This window comes from Bidens hawaiensis, unplaced genomic scaffold, assembly GCF_021521415.1.
Source record: "Bidens hawaiensis isolate Kalapana, Puna unplaced genomic scaffold, B.hawaiensis_p1.1 tig00024989_1, whole genome shotgun sequence".
NCBI lineage: Eukaryota > Viridiplantae > Streptophyta > Magnoliopsida > Asterales > Asteraceae > Bidens > Bidens hawaiensis.
Genome location: NW_027493966.1, coordinates 64,535 through 84,369, shown reverse-complemented (window position 1 = coordinate 84,369; position 19,835 = coordinate 64,535). Strand labels below are relative to the sequence as shown.

At 35.4% G+C, this 19,835-nt stretch overlaps 1 protein-coding gene across 1 annotated transcript in view; it reads left to right on the top strand.

Moving 5' to 3' along the window:
• Positions 1-2,023: 2,023 nt before the first annotated feature.
• LOC143570468 (agamous-like MADS-box protein MADS2) overlaps positions 2,024-19,835 on the top strand; it is a 44,885-nt gene continuing 27,073 nt past the window's right edge. The window contains exons 1-3 of the mRNA XM_077056113.1: positions 2,024-2,332; positions 3,134-3,212; positions 3,302-3,366. Coding sequence (XP_076912228.1) covers positions 2,148-2,332; positions 3,134-3,212; positions 3,302-3,366 — 329 coding nt within the window. The 5' untranslated portion in view covers positions 2,024-2,147. The remainder of the gene's footprint in view (positions 2,333-3,133; positions 3,213-3,301; positions 3,367-19,835) is intronic.

The following is a 19,835-nucleotide window of genomic DNA, read 5'->3' as shown; positions in this document are numbered from 1 at the left end:
TTTCTATTTCAAATCATTTAGTATAAACATTGTTAAAATCTTTTGGATAAAATATACCATATGGTATTTGAAAAGATACCAACAAAATCGTACGGAAAGTACAAAACATAGAAAATACAACTAACCCTCCGATAGTAACCTGTCATGAAACGAGGTGTGATAACTATTTAAGGATGGTGACATATATGATGTCTTTTGTTTCTAAAGACTAATAGTTCACATTTGACTCCATAAAACACCCACATGCGCTCACCTTTATTTGTATCGAAAAGTTGTAATAATAGTTTCTTTAAAGAGAAAGATTTTCAAAATAACCCTTCTTCTTAGGCCAGGTGCAATGGACGAAGAATAGGAGAGAAATGGGGCGTGAACATCGCCCTTCAAGACGATTTTTGGGTCGAGAAGGGGGGGGGGGCAAGGAATATTACTCGCCTTCTATTATTATAATTATATTAAAATAATCGTTGGAACGGTCATAAATTTTTTTTATAGAAAAACAAAATTAATTAAAACAATATATATATACATATACCTCTTGTTATCTAACCTGATATCCATTTCATACAAACCATTAACCAAATTCTTCAAAAAAACATACAAAAATGAATCATAGAAACAATTCGAACCAGACGTGGGAATGCGACAAATGAAGAACCACTACGAATCCCTAAAAACGGACGGGTTTCACGAAGAGACCGCATTAGTGCATCGACGACGTCGTGAAAAAATGCACGAATATTATGGATATTAGTTTTTTTTAGTTATGTAATTTTTATTGTATTTCTTTTTTAATTTTAATGTATTTTTATTTAATTATTTAGTTTAATGGGTTTTTATTTGTCTAGTTTATTTATAAAAAGAAAATATTAAAAAAAGATGACGTGGCAAAGAAGGGGCTACAACACAATTACACCCCATAAACAAAACCTATCATTTGCTGACTAGGCGTCACATGTCGCAATTCGGCCCAATTTGTATCCCTTCCACTACGCATAGCCTTATAGATTTCATAATTGTCCTTTTAAAACTGTCAGCGAAGACGACTTTTGAACCAAATACATCTTGGCCAACGATTTTTGAACCAAATCCGTCTTCTGACAACTTTTGAACCAAATTTGTCTGCTCGAACAACTTTCAGATCGAATCCGAAGACTTTTGAAAAAATCCGTCCTTTTGAAATCTCTTTTTTTTTAAATCCGAGAAACAACTTTCAGATTGAATCCGAAGACTTTTGAAAAAATCCGTCTTTTTGAAATCTCTATTTTTTTTAATCCGAGAAGTTTGAAATTTTGTTTTTTCTTAATTTTTATTTATTATAATTAATTTTTCTCATATTTAATTTTTTTATCACTTTTAAAATATAAAGTTTTATAATATTTCGAATATACCATTGAGACGAATTTATTTTTATCCACGTGCCGATATAAATTTAATTCAAACCCGAGTCGGGTCATGTTATATTGAACGTTTTGACATGGATTTGACCCGAGTCGGTTTTGAGAAAATTTATATCAGCAAGTAAATAAACATAAGTTTGTCTCAACGTATATTCGAAATTTTATAAAACATATTTTAAAGGTTATAAATAAAACTAAATATCAGCAAACTTAACTATAATAATATTATATTAAAACCTATCTCCCTAGACTATTATGATCTAGATGGTTTTCATATCAACTTTGTAGGGCCCGACGGTATTCATGTGAACTTTGTTTAACTCATACATGTGACATAATATTATTGGATCTTGAAAATCTTCGACAAGAATCCAAATGTGTCTCCTATTATTATCTTTTGTGGAATGATTTTAAACTTTAGATCAGTTATATTTTTTCTCTCTGGATTTGGTCCATTTTGAGAATTTTCTCGTATCATATACACTATGCTGTATACAAACATAACCTTCAGTTGCACGCGTGTAGGCCCGAGTGGGCATGCTTTCTTTGAAATAATGCTTGCTTATGTTCTTTAAGTAGGTTAAAACCCATTAAGCGTTGAAGATTAAACAACACCAATCCTCAATTCCATATCTGGGTATGAATTATGAACCCAATATAATCATCAAAACTCTAAAAAGGAAAGCTTCCAAGATTCATGTGAAACCCATCTTTGTTTATTTAAAGATTTGATTTCTGTTTTGAAGAATTATGGGAAGAGGGAGAGTTGAGCTAAAAAGGATTGAAAATAAGATAAACAGGCAAGTGACTTTTGCAAAAAGAAGAAATGGGTTATTAAAGAAAGCATATGAACTCTCTGTTCTTTGTGATGCTGAGGTGGCACTTATCATCTTCTCCAATCTTGGAAAGCTTTATGAGTTCTGCAGCACCTCAGAGTACCCATTTTTGCTATGTGTTTTGTTAGATGTGAGATGGGTTGTGTGTTTCTTGACATATAGATATATAATTCGTGTGTCTGTTTTAACTTATTATGATGAGCTAAAAGATCTGATTTTTGCTCATGTAAATATTCTTGTAATTATGGTTAGTGATATGGGAATTAAGTAGATCTTGTCTTTATGAATCTAAAAAAAAAAGTTGAAGAAAGAAAGTATGTAAAACAAAACAAGAAACTTGAGGTGGGTATGTTTAATTTTGGTTATAGTTATCATTTTCCTTTGAACTAATTTTGAATATATATATATATATATATATATATATATATATGAAATACTTTTTCTTTATGATTTTCTTTAGGTTATAAGTCTTGTTTTGTATGTTAGGTTAAAGCCACATCAAACTGAAATTGAAACTGAAAAGTCTTGGTCGAATTCATAGACTGAACCAAATTGTCATCACATTTTGGAACCCTAGTTGTCAGCACATTTTTTAAAGGGATGTGTCCTTTTAGGTTGTATGTATAGATATGGTGTGTGTTAAGAGGGTGTGTGAATAATCAAAAAGGGTGTATGAATAATCATTGTCTTTTTAAAGAGAGACTGATATCAACAACAGATTAGTTTTGTACTTTCTTTTCAAACTAGTGTTATGAACATGCTTTATAACCACTATCCAAAACTCATTGGTTACTTACATTGTTTTGTTCATGATCTTTGTTATGATTTATGAAGTTTTAATGTTGTTATTAAACATTTTTTTTTTCGTTTTAAACTAATTTTTATTATATATCTCTGCAGCATGCTCAAGATGCTTGAAAGATATCAGAATTGCGCATATACTTCAATGGAAGTTAATGGATTAACCAATGATGCTGAGGTTTAATTCCATGATCTTTTTATATTATATGGATTATATAATTAATTAGAGTTGTCTTATAATGGGTTTATTTATGTTCGATTGTGTAGCAAAACAACTACCAGGAGTATATGAAATTAAAGGCTAAATATGAATCGCTACAACAATATCAAAGGCAAGTGACGTGTGTGTGCAAAAGAAAGATTGAATTTTTACAAGCATAATAATAAGCATTGATATGTTGGTATTTAAGAACTATTGTAAAATAATAATAATAATAATAATAATAATAATATTTATTATTATTATAAATATTATTATTATTAATTATTATTATTATTATTATTATTATTTTGCAATAGTTCTTGCATACCAACATATCAATACTTATTCTCTCTCCTGATTAATTTTATCAGATTTATTCTTAGCCATATATTTCATACTTATTTAATTAAATGTGTAGTTCATATTGAGTTCTTTAATTTCTTAAAACTCATTATGGTTCTCAAAATATCCCTTATATATATATGATGAATATCATTACAGAACTGTTAAATTATTTAAGAACTTGAAAGAACCTTAAAAATTTTTGTATGTAAAATGTTCTTTGAGAGTAGTTTTATCATTTTTTATATCTATATCTACGATTGCAATTTTGAAAATTAGTTCTTATACATATCTGTGTTTTGTTTTACACATATGTAAAATTTGTTAGTAAAATTTTTTTACATATATGTAAACTTGTGATTAATATATGTAATCAAAAATTTTTAATTAAAATATGATAAAACTAATCTTAAATAATATTAATATATAAATAAAATTAAAAAGTTGTTTGATTGTTAAGTTGTTATTATTATTATTATTATTATTATTATTTTACAATAGTTCTTAAATACCAACATATCAATATTTATTCTCTCTCCTAATTAATTTTATCAGATTTATTCTTAGCCATATATTTCATACTTATTTAATTAAATGTGTAGTTCATATTGATTTCTTTAATTTCTTATAACTCATTATGGTTCTCAAAATATCCCTTCTATATATATATATATATATATGATGAATATCATTACAGAACTGTTAAATTATTTAAGAACTTGAAAGAACCCTAAAAATTTTTATATGTAAATGTTCTTTGAGAGTAGTTTTATCATTTTTTATATCTATATCTACGATTGCAATTTTGAAAATTAGTTCTTATACATATCTGTGTTTTGTTTTACACATATGTAAAATTTGTTAGTAAAATTTTTTTACATATATGTAAACTTGTGATTAATATATGTAATCAAAATTTTTTAATTAAAATATGATAAAACTAATCTTAAATAATATTAATATATAAATAAAATTAAAAAGTTGTTTGATTGTTAAGAGTTTCTAAGAGTTCTTAAATGATACCAACCATATATATATCGGTGATGTTAGTTGATGGACTTTTAACAAGGTTTTTTTTTTCCGAAAGAGTCATTCGATTAACCAAACTAATTGTTTTTCTTGTAAACTATATTGTTTCTATCATAGTATAACTGAATGTAGGTCCCTTGACCGGATCTAACAACACAACAACTATTACTAGTTATCTTGGATCAACCTCTACACTAGCTAGCGGAAATCACTAGTGAGAGCCGAGATCTCGGATCTTGTTTGATGTATAATTATTGCCGAGAATAAGAAATAGAAGAGAGAGTTTGCGAGTTGTGAAGATAATGCTTTTTGCAAAAAGTTATTGTGTGTATGAGTTACACACTCTATATATAATGTGTAATCTCATACACCTTCTATTCATTATATACGGCCCAATGGGCTCAAATACAAATGGCCTTGGGCCCAAACATACAAAAGAACAAGTCCAACTAGCTAACAAATACATAAAAGAAACGTCAAATACAAATACGAAAGACTTTTTAAAAATGGGCCTTACAATCTCCCTCTAGTCTTTGGTATTTGTCTTGTTAGCTTCGGTCTTCAGTCGGACTCGGACTCATACTCAAACACCTCGTGTTCATCAAACGGTTGTTTTTCAACAAGCAAACGGAAAAACTTGTTGAACTTTCCCACGATGGCGTCGGTATTGTCCTTGCGCACGTCCTCAACAGTGCACAAAGGAGATCCATGTAGCTTAAGCAGATCTTCCTTTCCAAAACCCGATAGTTCATGCTCATCAGGTGATGCATACTCTTGCAATGAATTATCACCTCTCCCGTGTCATTATCGAACTCCCAAGAAATGAAGTCGTAGAGAAAGTTGTCATCAAACGGCATCCCATGCATGATAGGCTCTACATGGTCTTCAGGCATCTTGTACCTCCATCCTTTAACCGGCTTGTTTGTCACCGGATTGATCTCTTTAGACTTGAATGATCTACCCGGATTTAGAGAGAAATCAGAGTAGCCTTTCCTCCATCCATGCTTTAGAAAGCGTTTGAACCAACCTTCCATGGTGTCCTCTTCTTCTCCACCACCAACTGTTATTCTAAAATAGTTCATGTCAAGAACGGACAATGTGTGCATATCCCTATAGGAGAGATATGTTAGATCTCCATTAGCACGTCTAATAGCCCATCTTTTATCGTTATGCCAAAACACAAAAAGAATTGGAGAATCATCGTAGTAAGGCTTTAACCTCCATCTCAGACTTGCCATGAGGCTCACGCAGTAATGCTTGACGCACTTTTTTGACTTTCTTTGAGCAGGCTTGGAAGATGGTGCAGCAACGGGTTCTTGATCAACATTTTCAACAGTCACCCTTTCCGGAGTATCTGTATTGGGTGAGTAGCTTATTCCATCATCATTATTAGCTTTATTTTCTTTCACGGCTTCTTGAACATGTGAGTCGGTACCTGCAACAAAATAAACGTTATATAAAAAGGTGATTTCAGCCTCGACTGCAACATCGGTCTCACGAGTCTTTTCATCATCATGTGGCAGATCTTCATATCCCGCCTTATTTCCAGTGGCATCACCATCACCACTATCATCACCATTATCACCATCATTACCACGAGCTTCATCGAAACTGTCATACTCGTGGTAATCATCATCATCATCTTTCTTCTCATCATCATCTTCCTCATTATCATCGTCGTCACCATCATATCTTCATCATCAGACTCATTTTCATCATCACCATTTCCATCACCTCCACCATCACCTTGAGCTACTTCTTGTTGTGAAACATATGCGAATAAAGCAGTTGTAAACACAGCACTAACTTGTTCAAATTTAGTAGGAGAAACAAGTGGTGAGCTAGTGGAACTGACCTACTCAGTTATGGCGGCAGTAGTAACCACTGGCTCAGTGCTCACAGTTGTTCCAACAACTGGTGGAGACTCATCAGCACTCGACTTCACACCTGAAACTCCTTCACCAGCATCCTTTCTTGTCTCTCCCATTTATAGGAAATCATAGAAGTTTCCTTTAGCTCTGACTCTTTCGGATTCAGTGACCAAATTTGCAATAGCGGTTTGTCGTCTGTTTCTCTGCTCAGTCCTTGGCTTATTAACACGTAGAAACCCTCGAAAGGTCTCCATGAGATGCATTCTCAAACTCTCTACATCTTCATCTGTCAACCGTATCACCTCCATAGCTGCAAGGTATCGGTTGACCAAAGACTCATTCACACGGCCTTGAGTTTCGCGTTGCTCCTGCAACTCTTCTTCAAGCTGTTCTACCAAACCAAGAAGCTTTACACTTTCCCCCATCAATCTATCCAAATCCCTTGAGAAACTAGATCCACTCTCCAACAGACTAACACACGAAGTTAGTCGCTCAAAATCTATCTAAACTCTAACAAGAGTAGAGTTCAATTCTCCTATGAAGTTGTTAGCAAAGTTTGAAGCAGAAGGGAGATCAAACTCTAAACCAGATACACGTGACTAAAGATGTTCAATCTCATCATGAATCTCAGCATTTCTCAAGAAGTTTTGATTTGTCAACACTTGTTGATTGTCAATTCTTCTTTGCATATTTTGTATCCATTCCTGCTGACTCACAATTAGGGCTTGGTCCAGGTCTCGTTGCTCTTGAAGAGTAGCCACACGACTATCCAGAGCGCCACATTGCTTTGTTACTTTTTGATTGATAGCTTGTTGATCCTTGATGAATTTGATCAACATAAGCTCATGCTTAGCACGGTTCGCATTTGCCTCCTCCAATGCCTTAATCCTATCGAGGATAGGATCTCGGAACACTGGTGACTTCTTCGACTTACCACTTTATATGGGAGTGACAGCTATGATAGGGCTCTTTTGGGTTGAGGGAGGTGTGGTTGATATGGTTGAGTGTGGTGTGGTTGGTATAGGTAGGGTTAGGGATAAGATTGGGAATGGTGGGGTTAAGGCTAACGATAGGCTGGTTGGCTCGGTTGTGGTTCCTATGGTTGATGTGGTGGTTTGAGATTGTATGGATGATGTAGGCTGGTTGGCTCGGTTGTGGTTCCTATGGTTGATGTGGTGGTTTGAGATTGTATGGATGATGTGAATGTAGAGGACCAAAATGTTGTTCCTCTAATCAGTGAAGCAAATCGGTAAGTTGGTGAGGTGACGGGAAGTGTGGTCCTAGGTGGTTATGTGGTTTGGGCTTGGTGGTTAAGGGAATATTTTCAAATAGTGATGGTATAGGTCATATAGTCGGTTTGGTGAGGTTTCGGGAGGTGTGATTGGTTCGTCTCTAAGAGATGGTGTTTTTGTTTTGGGTTTGGGTTTGGTTTTCAAGATAATCCTAGTTTTGGGTTATGTTTGATACTTAGGTGGAGATTTTAGTTTGGTTTTCGGTGAGGTTAAAGTTTGGGCTAGGTTAAATTTGCTTGGCTTGGCTTTAAGGGCTTTTATGGTTTTGGCTAGGGTTGTGGGGGATCCTATGTGTGGGTCGGGTATGCTAGTGGTTTGTGGTGTGGTGGTCTGTGTGGCTATTGGTTCAGTAATCATAGCAATAGTCGAAGGAATACATACCTTAATGGTAGGCACTTTGGAAGATGAAGACTTCTTGGAGTCTTTGGCCTTCTTTAAGCATTTTAGTGGACGCTCTGGCTCGTCTTCTTCTTCCTCCTCAGTAGCAGAAGCGGACTTCTTAGTGGATTCACTAGCTTTCCTTCTACCCTTGTCATGCTTCTTTTTCGACATGTGTTCCACAACAACATCAAATTCTGGCTCTGCCTCAGTCTTAGCAGCCGGTTCATCAACAGGCTCATCTTGTTCCTCTTCTTCATCACCTCCTTCATCCTGACCATGATCATCATGGTCATCACCACTATCGTCACCTTCTTCCTCTACCTTAGTATCATCACTATCAGTCTCCGTTTCAAGAAACTGACCTAATTTAACTCCAAGCTCCTTACCCTTATACTTGTATGAGCTTCTACCTGTTCGCTCAAGAATAGCCTTCAAGGCAGGTTTTCCAACCTTCTTCACATGATATGGCTCATCTGATTCAACAACATTTCCTTCGTCATCAAATTCATCCATATAAACAGGCTTGGGGGTGTCAGGAAGTAGATAATCCAAGATCAATTGAACAAATCTCGGATACATCATACATCTATTCATGGCAAGCACATTCATTTGCATGTACTTGAAGAACAGTCTTGAGTAATTGTATTTCCTGTTGTGTGTAAGACACATCATCACCCCGACCCAATCAGCATTGAGTTTATCAAAATCACCCTTTTGAGATGACAGGCAGTTGGCAACAACATGAAACGGAATCTTCCAATAGACGGGCAGATGATTCTTGTCACACATACACCACTTCACATCATACCCGATCCCCTACAAGTATGGGTGATCTTCGGGTTCGTTTTTCGGCTTTCAGGTTTTACGGGTCGGGTTCTTCGGGTTTCAAAGTTTTAAATCTTGACCCGAAACCCAACCCAAATCTCTCACGGGTTTTTCGGGTTCGGGTTTTTTTGGGTTCGGGTTTTTTCGGGTTTGGTTATTCGGGTTTCGAGTATCCTAGAAAAATAATCACACATAACCAAAAAAAAATTTAAAACCTACAATGCTAATGTTAAAACATCATATTCTTCTTTTCTTATAACACAAATAATCAAATAATAAACTAACCTAACTTGATAAAACAATTCAAAATAATAAACTAACCTAACTTGATAAAACAACTCGAACCATAATCGTATTCAATCGGGCGTGATTTGGTTATTCGATTACAGTTACTATTAGTAATAAATGGAAAACATAAATTAATAATATCAAATCGATTAATAATAGTTAGAATGCCAACAGTCGATTAGAGCCAGATTCTGATAACTTTAGTAGCCAAGACTTAGCCTATTATACATAAAAATATATTTAATTTCAAAACTAAAAGTTTATTCGGGTTTTTTCGGGTCGATCCAAATCTTATAAATCAAACCCAAGAACCAGGGTTTGGGTTAGTCTTTTCTCAGGGTCGGGTTCTTCTAGTCGGGTTAGTTCGGGTTTAGGTACAGGTTTTTTCGGGTTGGGTTTCTGGTTTCGGGTAAAAGTGATAGCCCTACCTCCAAGTACTCAACTATTTCTTCTTTGGAGAATGTAGTGAAAGGATCAACAACATTGTCTTTAATCTGCAAGGCTTTTCAAATAACCTCCTCATTCACCACTACCTCCAGTCCATCAATCTTGGAGGTGATCATAGAACCATCCTTCTTTGTCTTTGCCTTGGTCCAAAACTGTTCAACCCATGAACTATGAACTTCAGGATCATAAGTGATAGCATAGGATAATGGACAATCCCATAAGCCTTTGATCATAGTTATAAACACTTTGTATTTTCTCTTCTTTGGGATTTCCAAAGGACAAGATTTGTTATGACCCTATGATATACAAAAGGAACATTAGGATTGATAATTGAGTGTAAAGTTAAAAACTATATACAAAAGAAACAAATAAAAACTTTACAAAATTTATACAAGATTTGGACTTGAATCATAGAAATTGTCTAAGTGTGGAGTATTCGAATCAAATGAATGCAAAATATTTTCCAAGGCATAAGTAATCGAATCGAATCAAGTTGTATGTGAAGAAAATTAACCTTTAAGAAAATTAACAAATATAAACTAATCGAAAGTTGAATATGATCTAATCTATTTGTAACTTAATCTAATTGAATGAGCATTCGATTAGGTTGATTTATAGATTAGATTAGATTAGATTCAATTTTTAAATCTGTTTAAGTTTTACGAGTCCTGAATGATCTAATCGAATGAGATTTGTAATCTAATCGAATCGAATGGTCATTCTATTAGATTAGATATTTCATTCAACTCTTATTCGATTAGAGTGTCTTTGTCTTATAGATATATGATTCTTTAATTGAATGTAGATTCGATTACTCATGACTTAGCAACTTTCAGAGTTTTTCTTTTTTAATAGAATAGACATTCGATTAGATAGTCCTTAAGAGTTTTTCTGAGACTGTCTTTTCTAATCGAATGTGGATTCGATTACTTTTTGCTTGGGCCAATTTTTTTTAGAGTGATTATCTAATCGAATATCCATTCGTTTACAATTTTCTTTGTGTTCTAGTTGAGTCATCATTCGATCACTTAGTCCTTGATTATTTTCTCAACACAACATGTCTAATCGAATGGAAATTCGATTACGTTTCCTTTGATCCAAACATTACCAACAATTCTCTAATCGAATCCCATTCGATTTCTCAGTCCATTTGAATCGAACAACCATTCGATTACAGTGTTCATTCCATTCGAATGCAATACTTAAACATCCAAATATCCATACAACAATCCTTAACACATTTTTGGGTTCATGCCCATCAAGTATGAAGATCTGGGCAATCATAACCCACATTCAAACCCCTTTTTTCTGGGTTTATTGACCCCAAATAGTCCGAAAACCCTAAAAAATGCAATAACTATACAAATCATGATAGAAACTCAATTAAATCAACACACACACCCAAAAATATATCGATAACAAGATTATAACAACAAATATTACAAAGAACAACGTTTGAACACCCAATTTGGTATGAACAGTCCCAGTAACAATAACATGAATCAAGAAAAGAATATTATACCACGGGGATAGGATCCATGTTAATTTGATGATTTAAGAGTGATTAAGAGAGCAGATGTTTGTGTTTGATTGAAGATCTGGGTAGATCTAGGGCGGTGGATGTTTCGGAGAAAAAGTAAGAGAGAGAAAGAGTTTTGGATAAGGTTTGGAGTGAATTAAAAGAAAGATATTTTGGGTTGACCTATTTATAGGGTCAGCCTATCTCACGACTGGGTCAAAAGATCTCGAGTTATAAGCGATTTTACACTCTCAACCCAGAACTCTGAAAATGTTTACAAATTTAAACCCGCAAAATATTTACCCACCGAATCCAAACACTTTAAATATATACAAGATATATTTTGTCGGGTCAACATGTAATAAACATTGCATAGAGAACCTTGTTATAAAACCTAAACCTTTTTACAAGACACTTAATAGAAAGAAAAAAAATAAAATTAAATTAAAACATAATACAAGTTAAGATATGTTTTAAGATGAAAATAAAAATAAAAGAAAAAATAAAAAAAAATAGAAATGAAATAAAACTTGAAGTAAAGATGAAATTAATATTATATTAATTACATTAATAAAGTTAATTAATTTACATATCTTGAGAAATACATGTTATGGTGAGAAAGATCTCGACATGGAATCACGTTATCTATAGCGTCCTAGATCACACTTCTATTTGGATATTATTATGCCAAGAACCCAAAGTCGATTGTAGATATATTTGTCCACTTTAAACTTAACAAGTATTTTGATGTCAATGTGATACATTAAGGTATTAATTAGGCACAATACTTGTGTGGTCCCTTGTTAATCCAACATGTTGCAAACTCCATCATACCTTGGGCATAGTTTGTGTTCATCAGTATTACCCCGAATTGACTCCGACCCGTTAATGATTGATCAAAATATTTTGAGCTTATTTAAACTTTTTGCAAATTTTCTTTCAAACAATTTTAAAGGTTGAACCATGGACTTACATGTCATTCGGACTTACAAGCCTTCATATAAAGTGTTTAGGACTTACTTGTTTGCCCCATGTTACGTGGTTCTAATATGCCCCTTTTTGTTTAATAATTATCAACATTTTTGTTGTTGATTTTAAATACTTTTTTAGCACTTTGCAGTTTTTCTTCTTTAACATTTTGATTTTTAATAATATTATTTTAAAGCAAGAATTTTTTATATTGTGATCAATCACTAACGGGCTCGTGTATGACTGACTAATAACATTTTTTCTTTCATCGATATGACTAATTTTGGAGTCGGCAACTGCTTCATAAGAGTGTAACTACTAGCATAGGCAGGTATTTAGGTTTATATCACTATGACATTTACTCATTTATCAAGCCTATCTACACATCAATAAATGATATTATTGGCTTTTGATCTACTCATTTTCTTGTGCTAGGGTCATTAGGGATACTTTCTTATCATTTTCCAAAAGTCGGATCAATTTCTCAAAATTTTATAATTTTTTTAATTATCTGACTCCCTTTAAGCAGGAGCTCCCTCTAAACCAGAGAGTATCTTTTAAATGTTGTTGATTTCTTAAAATATAAAATATTTTTGGTAAGTCAAATGACTAGTTTTTTTTTCTTAAAGAAAATGAAAATCTTTTTGGTGAGTTAAACTTAGCTCATTTTCTCCCGTTAAAATTGTGACATATTAAAAGAATATCTACAATTTTCTATACAAAAAAGATAAAAATAAAATTAAATGAAATAAGTAAAAAAAATTTAAAATATTAAAATAAAATAATATTAAAATAAAATAAAGTAAAGTAAAATAAAATAAAAATAAAAATAAAATAGAACAAAAATTAAATAAAATAAAATTACAAAAATAGAATACCTAATTTTGAACAAAGAGATAATGCCCAATGACTCGACAAGATACAAAAATCGGGCACGATTAAAGACTTTTGTAAACAAGTCTACAAAGTTGTAATCAGTGTGGACTTGTTCAATTGTGACAAGTTTCCGGTCATAACAATCACGAATAAAATGCATTCGGATGCCAATGTGTTTTGTCTTTGAGTTTCGGACCGTGTTTTTGACAATACAAACCGCTGCCTCATTATCACACTTAATGGGGGTGTTAAAGAAATTCAAACCGTAATCCAACAGCTGATGTGGGATCCATATCACTTGTGAGCAGCAAGCATATGCAGCAATGTATTCTGTTTCAGCAGTGAAGGTGGACATGGTGACTTGTTTCTTGCATTGCCAAGAGATCAACCTATCACCCAGGAACTGACATCCTCTTGATGTTGACTTTCGATCAAGATTGCATCCCCCATAATCGTTATCAGTGTAACCATGCAGTACCATAAGGGAGTCTTTGGGATGCCAAATACCTAAGCAATGCTTTCCCTTTAGGTACCTGATGCAGCGATAATACGATAATGAAGATCGAATCACGTTGATTCAAAGAATACCCGTGATGAACTTCCAAAACCCCCAAATCCCACCCAAAGGTCAGGGAAAGTGAAGAGAAAAATGATTATTATTAAAATTAAAGTCTGTCTCTCCAAATTACATAACCAGCATGTAAGTCCCAAATCTGGATCACTACAATTATGATATCAATACAACAAGTATAAGTGCGGAATACCTATACTCGGTGATTCAAGAACACGAATTGACAAAATAAAATAACACGGAGTTGCTTCAAAACACACGTATATTGATAAATACGTCGGGAGTTGCTTCAAACAAAATTATTATCAAAATCAAAGCTAGGGTCGTCATCCTCATCAGTCCACTCCTTCACAATTGCTTTTTCTACACATGAAGTAGATACATTAGAATCGTTCATATTTGAGGTGGACGGACCGGCACTCGCAGAGCTGGTCTCACTACCTTTATCTTGTTTACCATACTTCATATCCTTTATCTTTTCCTCCTGTTCCTTGGTGACAGGAGTAGGAACATAATTATTATTGTAAGGTGGGGGAACTTGACTGTATCCTATTCCCTCACCTTCATTTTCTTTCCACCACAGTTGATTCTCAATCATTGAGTTAACTACATTACTGGAAACATCGAATTTTCTAAAATCAAGTTCAGCCATTTCAAACTTATTAGTTAGATTAAGATTTCTAACTTGGAAGCTTCCAGTTGAGCAGTTAACTCAGCAATTTCTTGTCTGGCATCTAGATAGTGACAGCCTTTTATACTAAGATCAGACTTAAGTTTTTTAATATCCTTGTTCTGAGCTTCTATTTTGTCTAGAAAACCCTTTTCATTCTTTTTAAGTCTAAAATTTTCTGATTTTATTCTTTCCATATCTCTACTTAGACTATCGTTATGAAGCTTATATATTTCTATCTTCTCACCAAAATTTAAAGAACATGGTTGAAAACGTACCTCAGATGAATCCGGAGAAGTGAACGCCATGTATGCAAACTGGAGCTCCTTGACATTCTCCTCAGCAGTGTTTCCCTCTTCGAGTCTTCAACTGTTGCGAAATTTGCAGTTTGATTTCCAATGTTAAGCGCAGCCATCTAACCTTCCCACGAGAACGTTTGAGCAACCATAACTCTTTCACCATTACCCGAACTAACTACAGCTTCACCCCGAGCATTCCCAACTGGAACCAAAGCCCTTTCCGTATTCCCATCCTTAGCTGGATTAGTGCATTCACGAGAAAAATGACCCGGCTCGTGACAGTTGTAGCACCTGAGAGTCTCTTTGTTAAAGCCCACCTTTTGATTATTTGGCATGTTCCAGTTATTTCTACCCGTCCTCTTAGTAAACTTCTTTGCACGGAACACTGCATGGAAATTTGCCACGAGATGTCCATTTCTTCAACATCATCGGGATGAATTTGATCTAGTTCAGTAGTAACCACCGGTTGAACCAAATCTCCGGCCAGAAAAGCATGCTAACAATTCATAAATCCCGCCATTAAAGAAATATTCTCTTGAGTTTCTTTAGGTATGGTGGGAATCTGGCTGAAGTCTTGACTAGGAATAGTTTTACCAGAGTCATTTGAGGACTGGCCAGACTTGGTGAAAAATGCTGGGGTTGGTTTAGGAGAATTTGATGATGATGATGATTGACCTAAGGTGGATGAGAACATTTGAAAGTTTCCTTGAGGTGGTTGTTGAGTAGGCTTGAATAATGAGAAGCTATCTTGAGACATAAGAGCACTGTTGGAAGCAATATTGTATCCAGCAGCACTATAAGAACTAGCATGATTTATTGCCCGTTGTTTATCATCCATATCACAGGCTTTAATAGTGGCTATCATTTCAGTCATGCCCATTTTATTGAGATCCTTTGTCTTTTTGATAACCGCAACGTGCATGTCCCAACTTTTCGGCAGAGAATTGACCAACTTATTGTTTATTTCCTAGGTTTGTAGATAAATTCCTGCAGTTCTCATTTCAGTCACAAGAGATATGAATCTTTGAAGTTGAGATTCCAATGTCTCTCCCAAACATGATTAAACATGTTAAACTTTTGTCTCAGCAGATCTTGACGGCTTCTCTTCATGTCTTCATTTCCCTCATAAACCTCTATTAGTGCAGCCCACAACTCTTTAGCAGACTGAAGTTCTCTAAACTGAAGGGCAATCTCAAGCGAGAGTGCCATGGTTAGAGTGGAAAGAGCTCTCTCATCTTCTTCAACTTTAGCAAAGTCATCATCATCATATTGAACAACCGGTTTCACAAGAACCTCATCAGAACCATACTTTTGATAGGTGATCCTTTGAGGACCCCTTACAATACTTTTCCAAACTTTTGAATCTTTCATCTTGGCATAGTGTTCAAAACGAAATTTCCATTCATTAAACCCCTCATGGGACAACAAGCGAGGTATACGAGTAGCAGTACCCATGATGGAATCGAGTTCTTGATGAAGTGACGAGTTTGTGAAATTGCTACCATTAGTTAACTGGGTCATTTTAAAAACTGATTGAATGTTGTACTTACGTACAATTAAAAATTAAGTCCAGTAGGTTGGTCCAAGTCCAAGACTAACAGGCCCAAGGCAACAAACTGGGCCGAGAATGCGTTGAAACGGTTTGACCGAGAACACTGGTGATGACCAAACTTAACCGAAAACTCAAGTTGTTAATGAGCTTTAACCGAGAACTCTGGTGTTGACCAAACATTGACCGAAAACTCAAGTATTTGACCACTTCTTTGACCGAGAACACTGAGTTGCCGAGAACTGATTAGACAGAGAACTCCAGAGCCGAGAACTAATGGTCAGTGGCCGAAAACTATTGATTGTCGAAAGCTAACAGTGGCCGAAAACCAGAAAATTCTTCAACTAACTTGTAACAAACTAACGAGAAAATGGGATTCTGATTTGTTTCCAAACCAAATTCAATCTGTTCACAAAATAAGTTTCCTCCTCTTCTCCGGTCATTATTTCACCAGAAAAATATTATAACCACCATAGATGCTATTCTCGAATCGTTGATATCACAATAACGAGCCTGAAAAGGTCCAAGGCTCTGATACCAATTGTAAGTCCAGAATCTGAATCACTACAATTATGATATCAATACAACAAGTATAAGTGTGGAATACCTATACTCGGTGATTCAAGAACACGAATTGACAAAATAAAATAACACGGAGTTGCTTCAAAACACACGTATATTGATAAATACGTCGGGTGCTTAAGCACTTACAATAGTTAATGACAGTTACTAGGAATGAACAACCACAACCTATACATGAAAGCGTCTATATATAGGGACACCACCCACCTAGCCGGCCCAAACTAACAAAACCCCACCGAGAACACATAGATGTTCTCGGCTCACATACAAACCCAAAACCCAAGCCCAAATAAAGCTAAACTACATACAAACTAAGCTCAAACCACATAAACTGGGCCCAACACAGCATATGACTAAAGTTTCTAATACGAAATGGGCCTAAAAAAGGTCATGGGCCAAACACAAACCCAGAAACAAAAATATAAAAAGTGCTGAAAATACATAAAAAGGCCCATAACTTTATTTAGAAGGCGTTTTTGGGCTTCGGACAAGGCCAAACCATCATAAGCTATTTGCCATTATGTGCTCCTCGTCTCAAGCTTCGATTTGACTGGTAATGGGCTTGAAACGGTCTGGTAGCAATTGAAGTGAGAAAAGAAGAGGAGTCCTTGAACCCAAACTTCTGGACGATGTATCGAACATACTTTTCTTGATGAATTAAAATGCCGTCCTCCTTTTGTTCAACTTGAAGACCCAAAAAGAAAGCCATCTCTCCTAACGAGCTCATCTCAAACCGGCTTTGCATGACCTTGGCAAATTCTCTACACAGTTTTTTAGATGTATATCCAAAGATAATATCATCAACATACACTTGGACCAAGATCTGATCACCCTTCACCTTCTTGATAAAGAGCGTTTGATCGATAACTACTCGTCTATAACAATTCTTTAACAAATGTTCAGCTAAGGTAGTATACCAAGCATAGGGTGACTGGTGAAGGCCTTAAAGAGCTTTATCCAGACGGTAAACTTGGTTTGGGCGATCATGACCCGCAAAACTTGGTGGGTGCTTCACGTAGATTTATTCCTTCATTTTCCCATACAAGAAAGCAGTCTTCACATCCATTTGATAGACTTTGAAATTCATATACGAGGCATAGGCTAAGAATAGACGAATTGCCTCAAGCCTAGCCACAGGTGCATAAGTTTCATCATAATCAAGGCCTTCACGATGAGAGAAACCTTGCACAACCAGTCTTGCTTTGTTTCTTGTAATAACCCCTTATCATATTTCTTGGTTCTGAAAACCCATCTTGTCCCAATTGGTCTCTTGTTCGCTGGCATCTTGACCATCCTCCGAACATGAAGCTTCTTTAACTGCAACAACTCATCTTACATAGCTTCAACGCACGAATTTTCCTTTAAGGCCATTCTGTAGTCCTTCGGCTCAACCTGTGAAATAAAACATACAAATATACATATGTTAATGGTACCAGATTTACTTCTGGTTTGGATGCCACAATATGGAGAACCAATGATGTTCTCTGTGGGATGATTCTGATGGATCGGCAACAGATGAATGTCATCAACAATGGTGTCTGGCTCTGCTTGAAGATTAACAGACAGGGTCTCTATGAGATGGAAGATGTGAGAAGCATTCTCTAGAACATCAGCAATTGATTGAATAGAGTCAGGTTGATCAACTCTACTCTCTTGTGCAATCTGTTCTTCCCAAAGATGTTCACCAAAAGGAACATCAATTGCATTGATGGAAGTTGATGCAGTATTGCCAGAGTCACCAGCAGCATGATCATCAATGGCAGCAGCAGCTTGTGTTTCTTCTTCTTGAGAGGGAGGTGTGGCGACAGTATCTACCACACGTGGAGCCACTTAAGCATCTGCCACATGATCAGCTTGGTGTTGTTCCACATTGCCTGCAGACTGAAAGGAGTCATCTGAGTCAGTGTCAGATACATCTTCAACTTCAACCAGTTCAGTTGAATCAACAGCTTGAGGAGCAGGATTGTCAATAACTTGATTATTTTCTTGCACGGGATCGGGTGGCGCTACAACTGGTGGTACTATTCTGTTGGAAGGCTCAGCAGGTAGTCTCACTTCAGACAAACTGTTGATAATGGATTGCAACAACAGAGAATCAGTTACAGAAGATGGGACTTGAGTATTTGCATGTGGTGGAGTATACATGCCATGAAACAGTTTGAACACGTAATCATAATCAAACAACCAATCTGGACCTGTGCGAGCATCAGTAGTATTGAGCTCTTGCCAGTCTACATTAAATGATTCCACGATCAGCTTGGTCTTCTTATTGTAGACATGATAAGCGGTTTTGTTAGAAACATAACCAACAAAGTAACACTCATCTGCTTTTTTAGAAAATTTTGGATCAGGCTGAGCACCGGTATGAAGCAGGGTGCAGGGATATCCAAATGTTTTGAAGTAGTTGACTTATGGATTTGTCTTGTATTAGACCTCAACGTAGTCTTCTTCAAGCGCTTATTGATTATCACACGGTTCTAAATGAAACAATCAGCATTAATTGCTTCACCCTAGAAGAACAGAGGAAGCTTGGAGTTTGACAGCATTGTTCTAGCAGATTCAACTAAAGTCCAGTTTCGACGTTCAGCTACACCATTTTTTGTTGAGTGTAAGGTGCACTGAAGTGGCGGTCTAGTCCATTTAAACTGTAGAAGTCATTCACAGTTTGGTTGCAAAACTCGGTTCCGTTATCGCTTCTTAATCATTTTACCTTCATGTTCGTCTGCCTCTCCACCAAAGTAATGAACTTGATCAGAAATTGGGCGGTTTCATCCTTGTGCCATAAAAGGAATGTCCAGCTGATACGAGAAAAGTCATTAGTAATCACAAGACAATGGGCTTTTAGGCCGATTGTCAATGGATGGATAAGACCAAACAAATCCATATGTAACAGCAGAAGAATGAAATCTATGGAGTTAATCATTTTGGGCCTATGAGGGAGCTTGTGTTTCTTGCATTTATTGCACGAAATTCATTTTTCAATGCAAGAGAATGATTTAACGAGCAATCCCCTCACATGCTCACCATTGACCAATTTGTTTAAGTTTTTGAAATTTACATGGCCAAGACGTTTATGCCATAGAGATGAG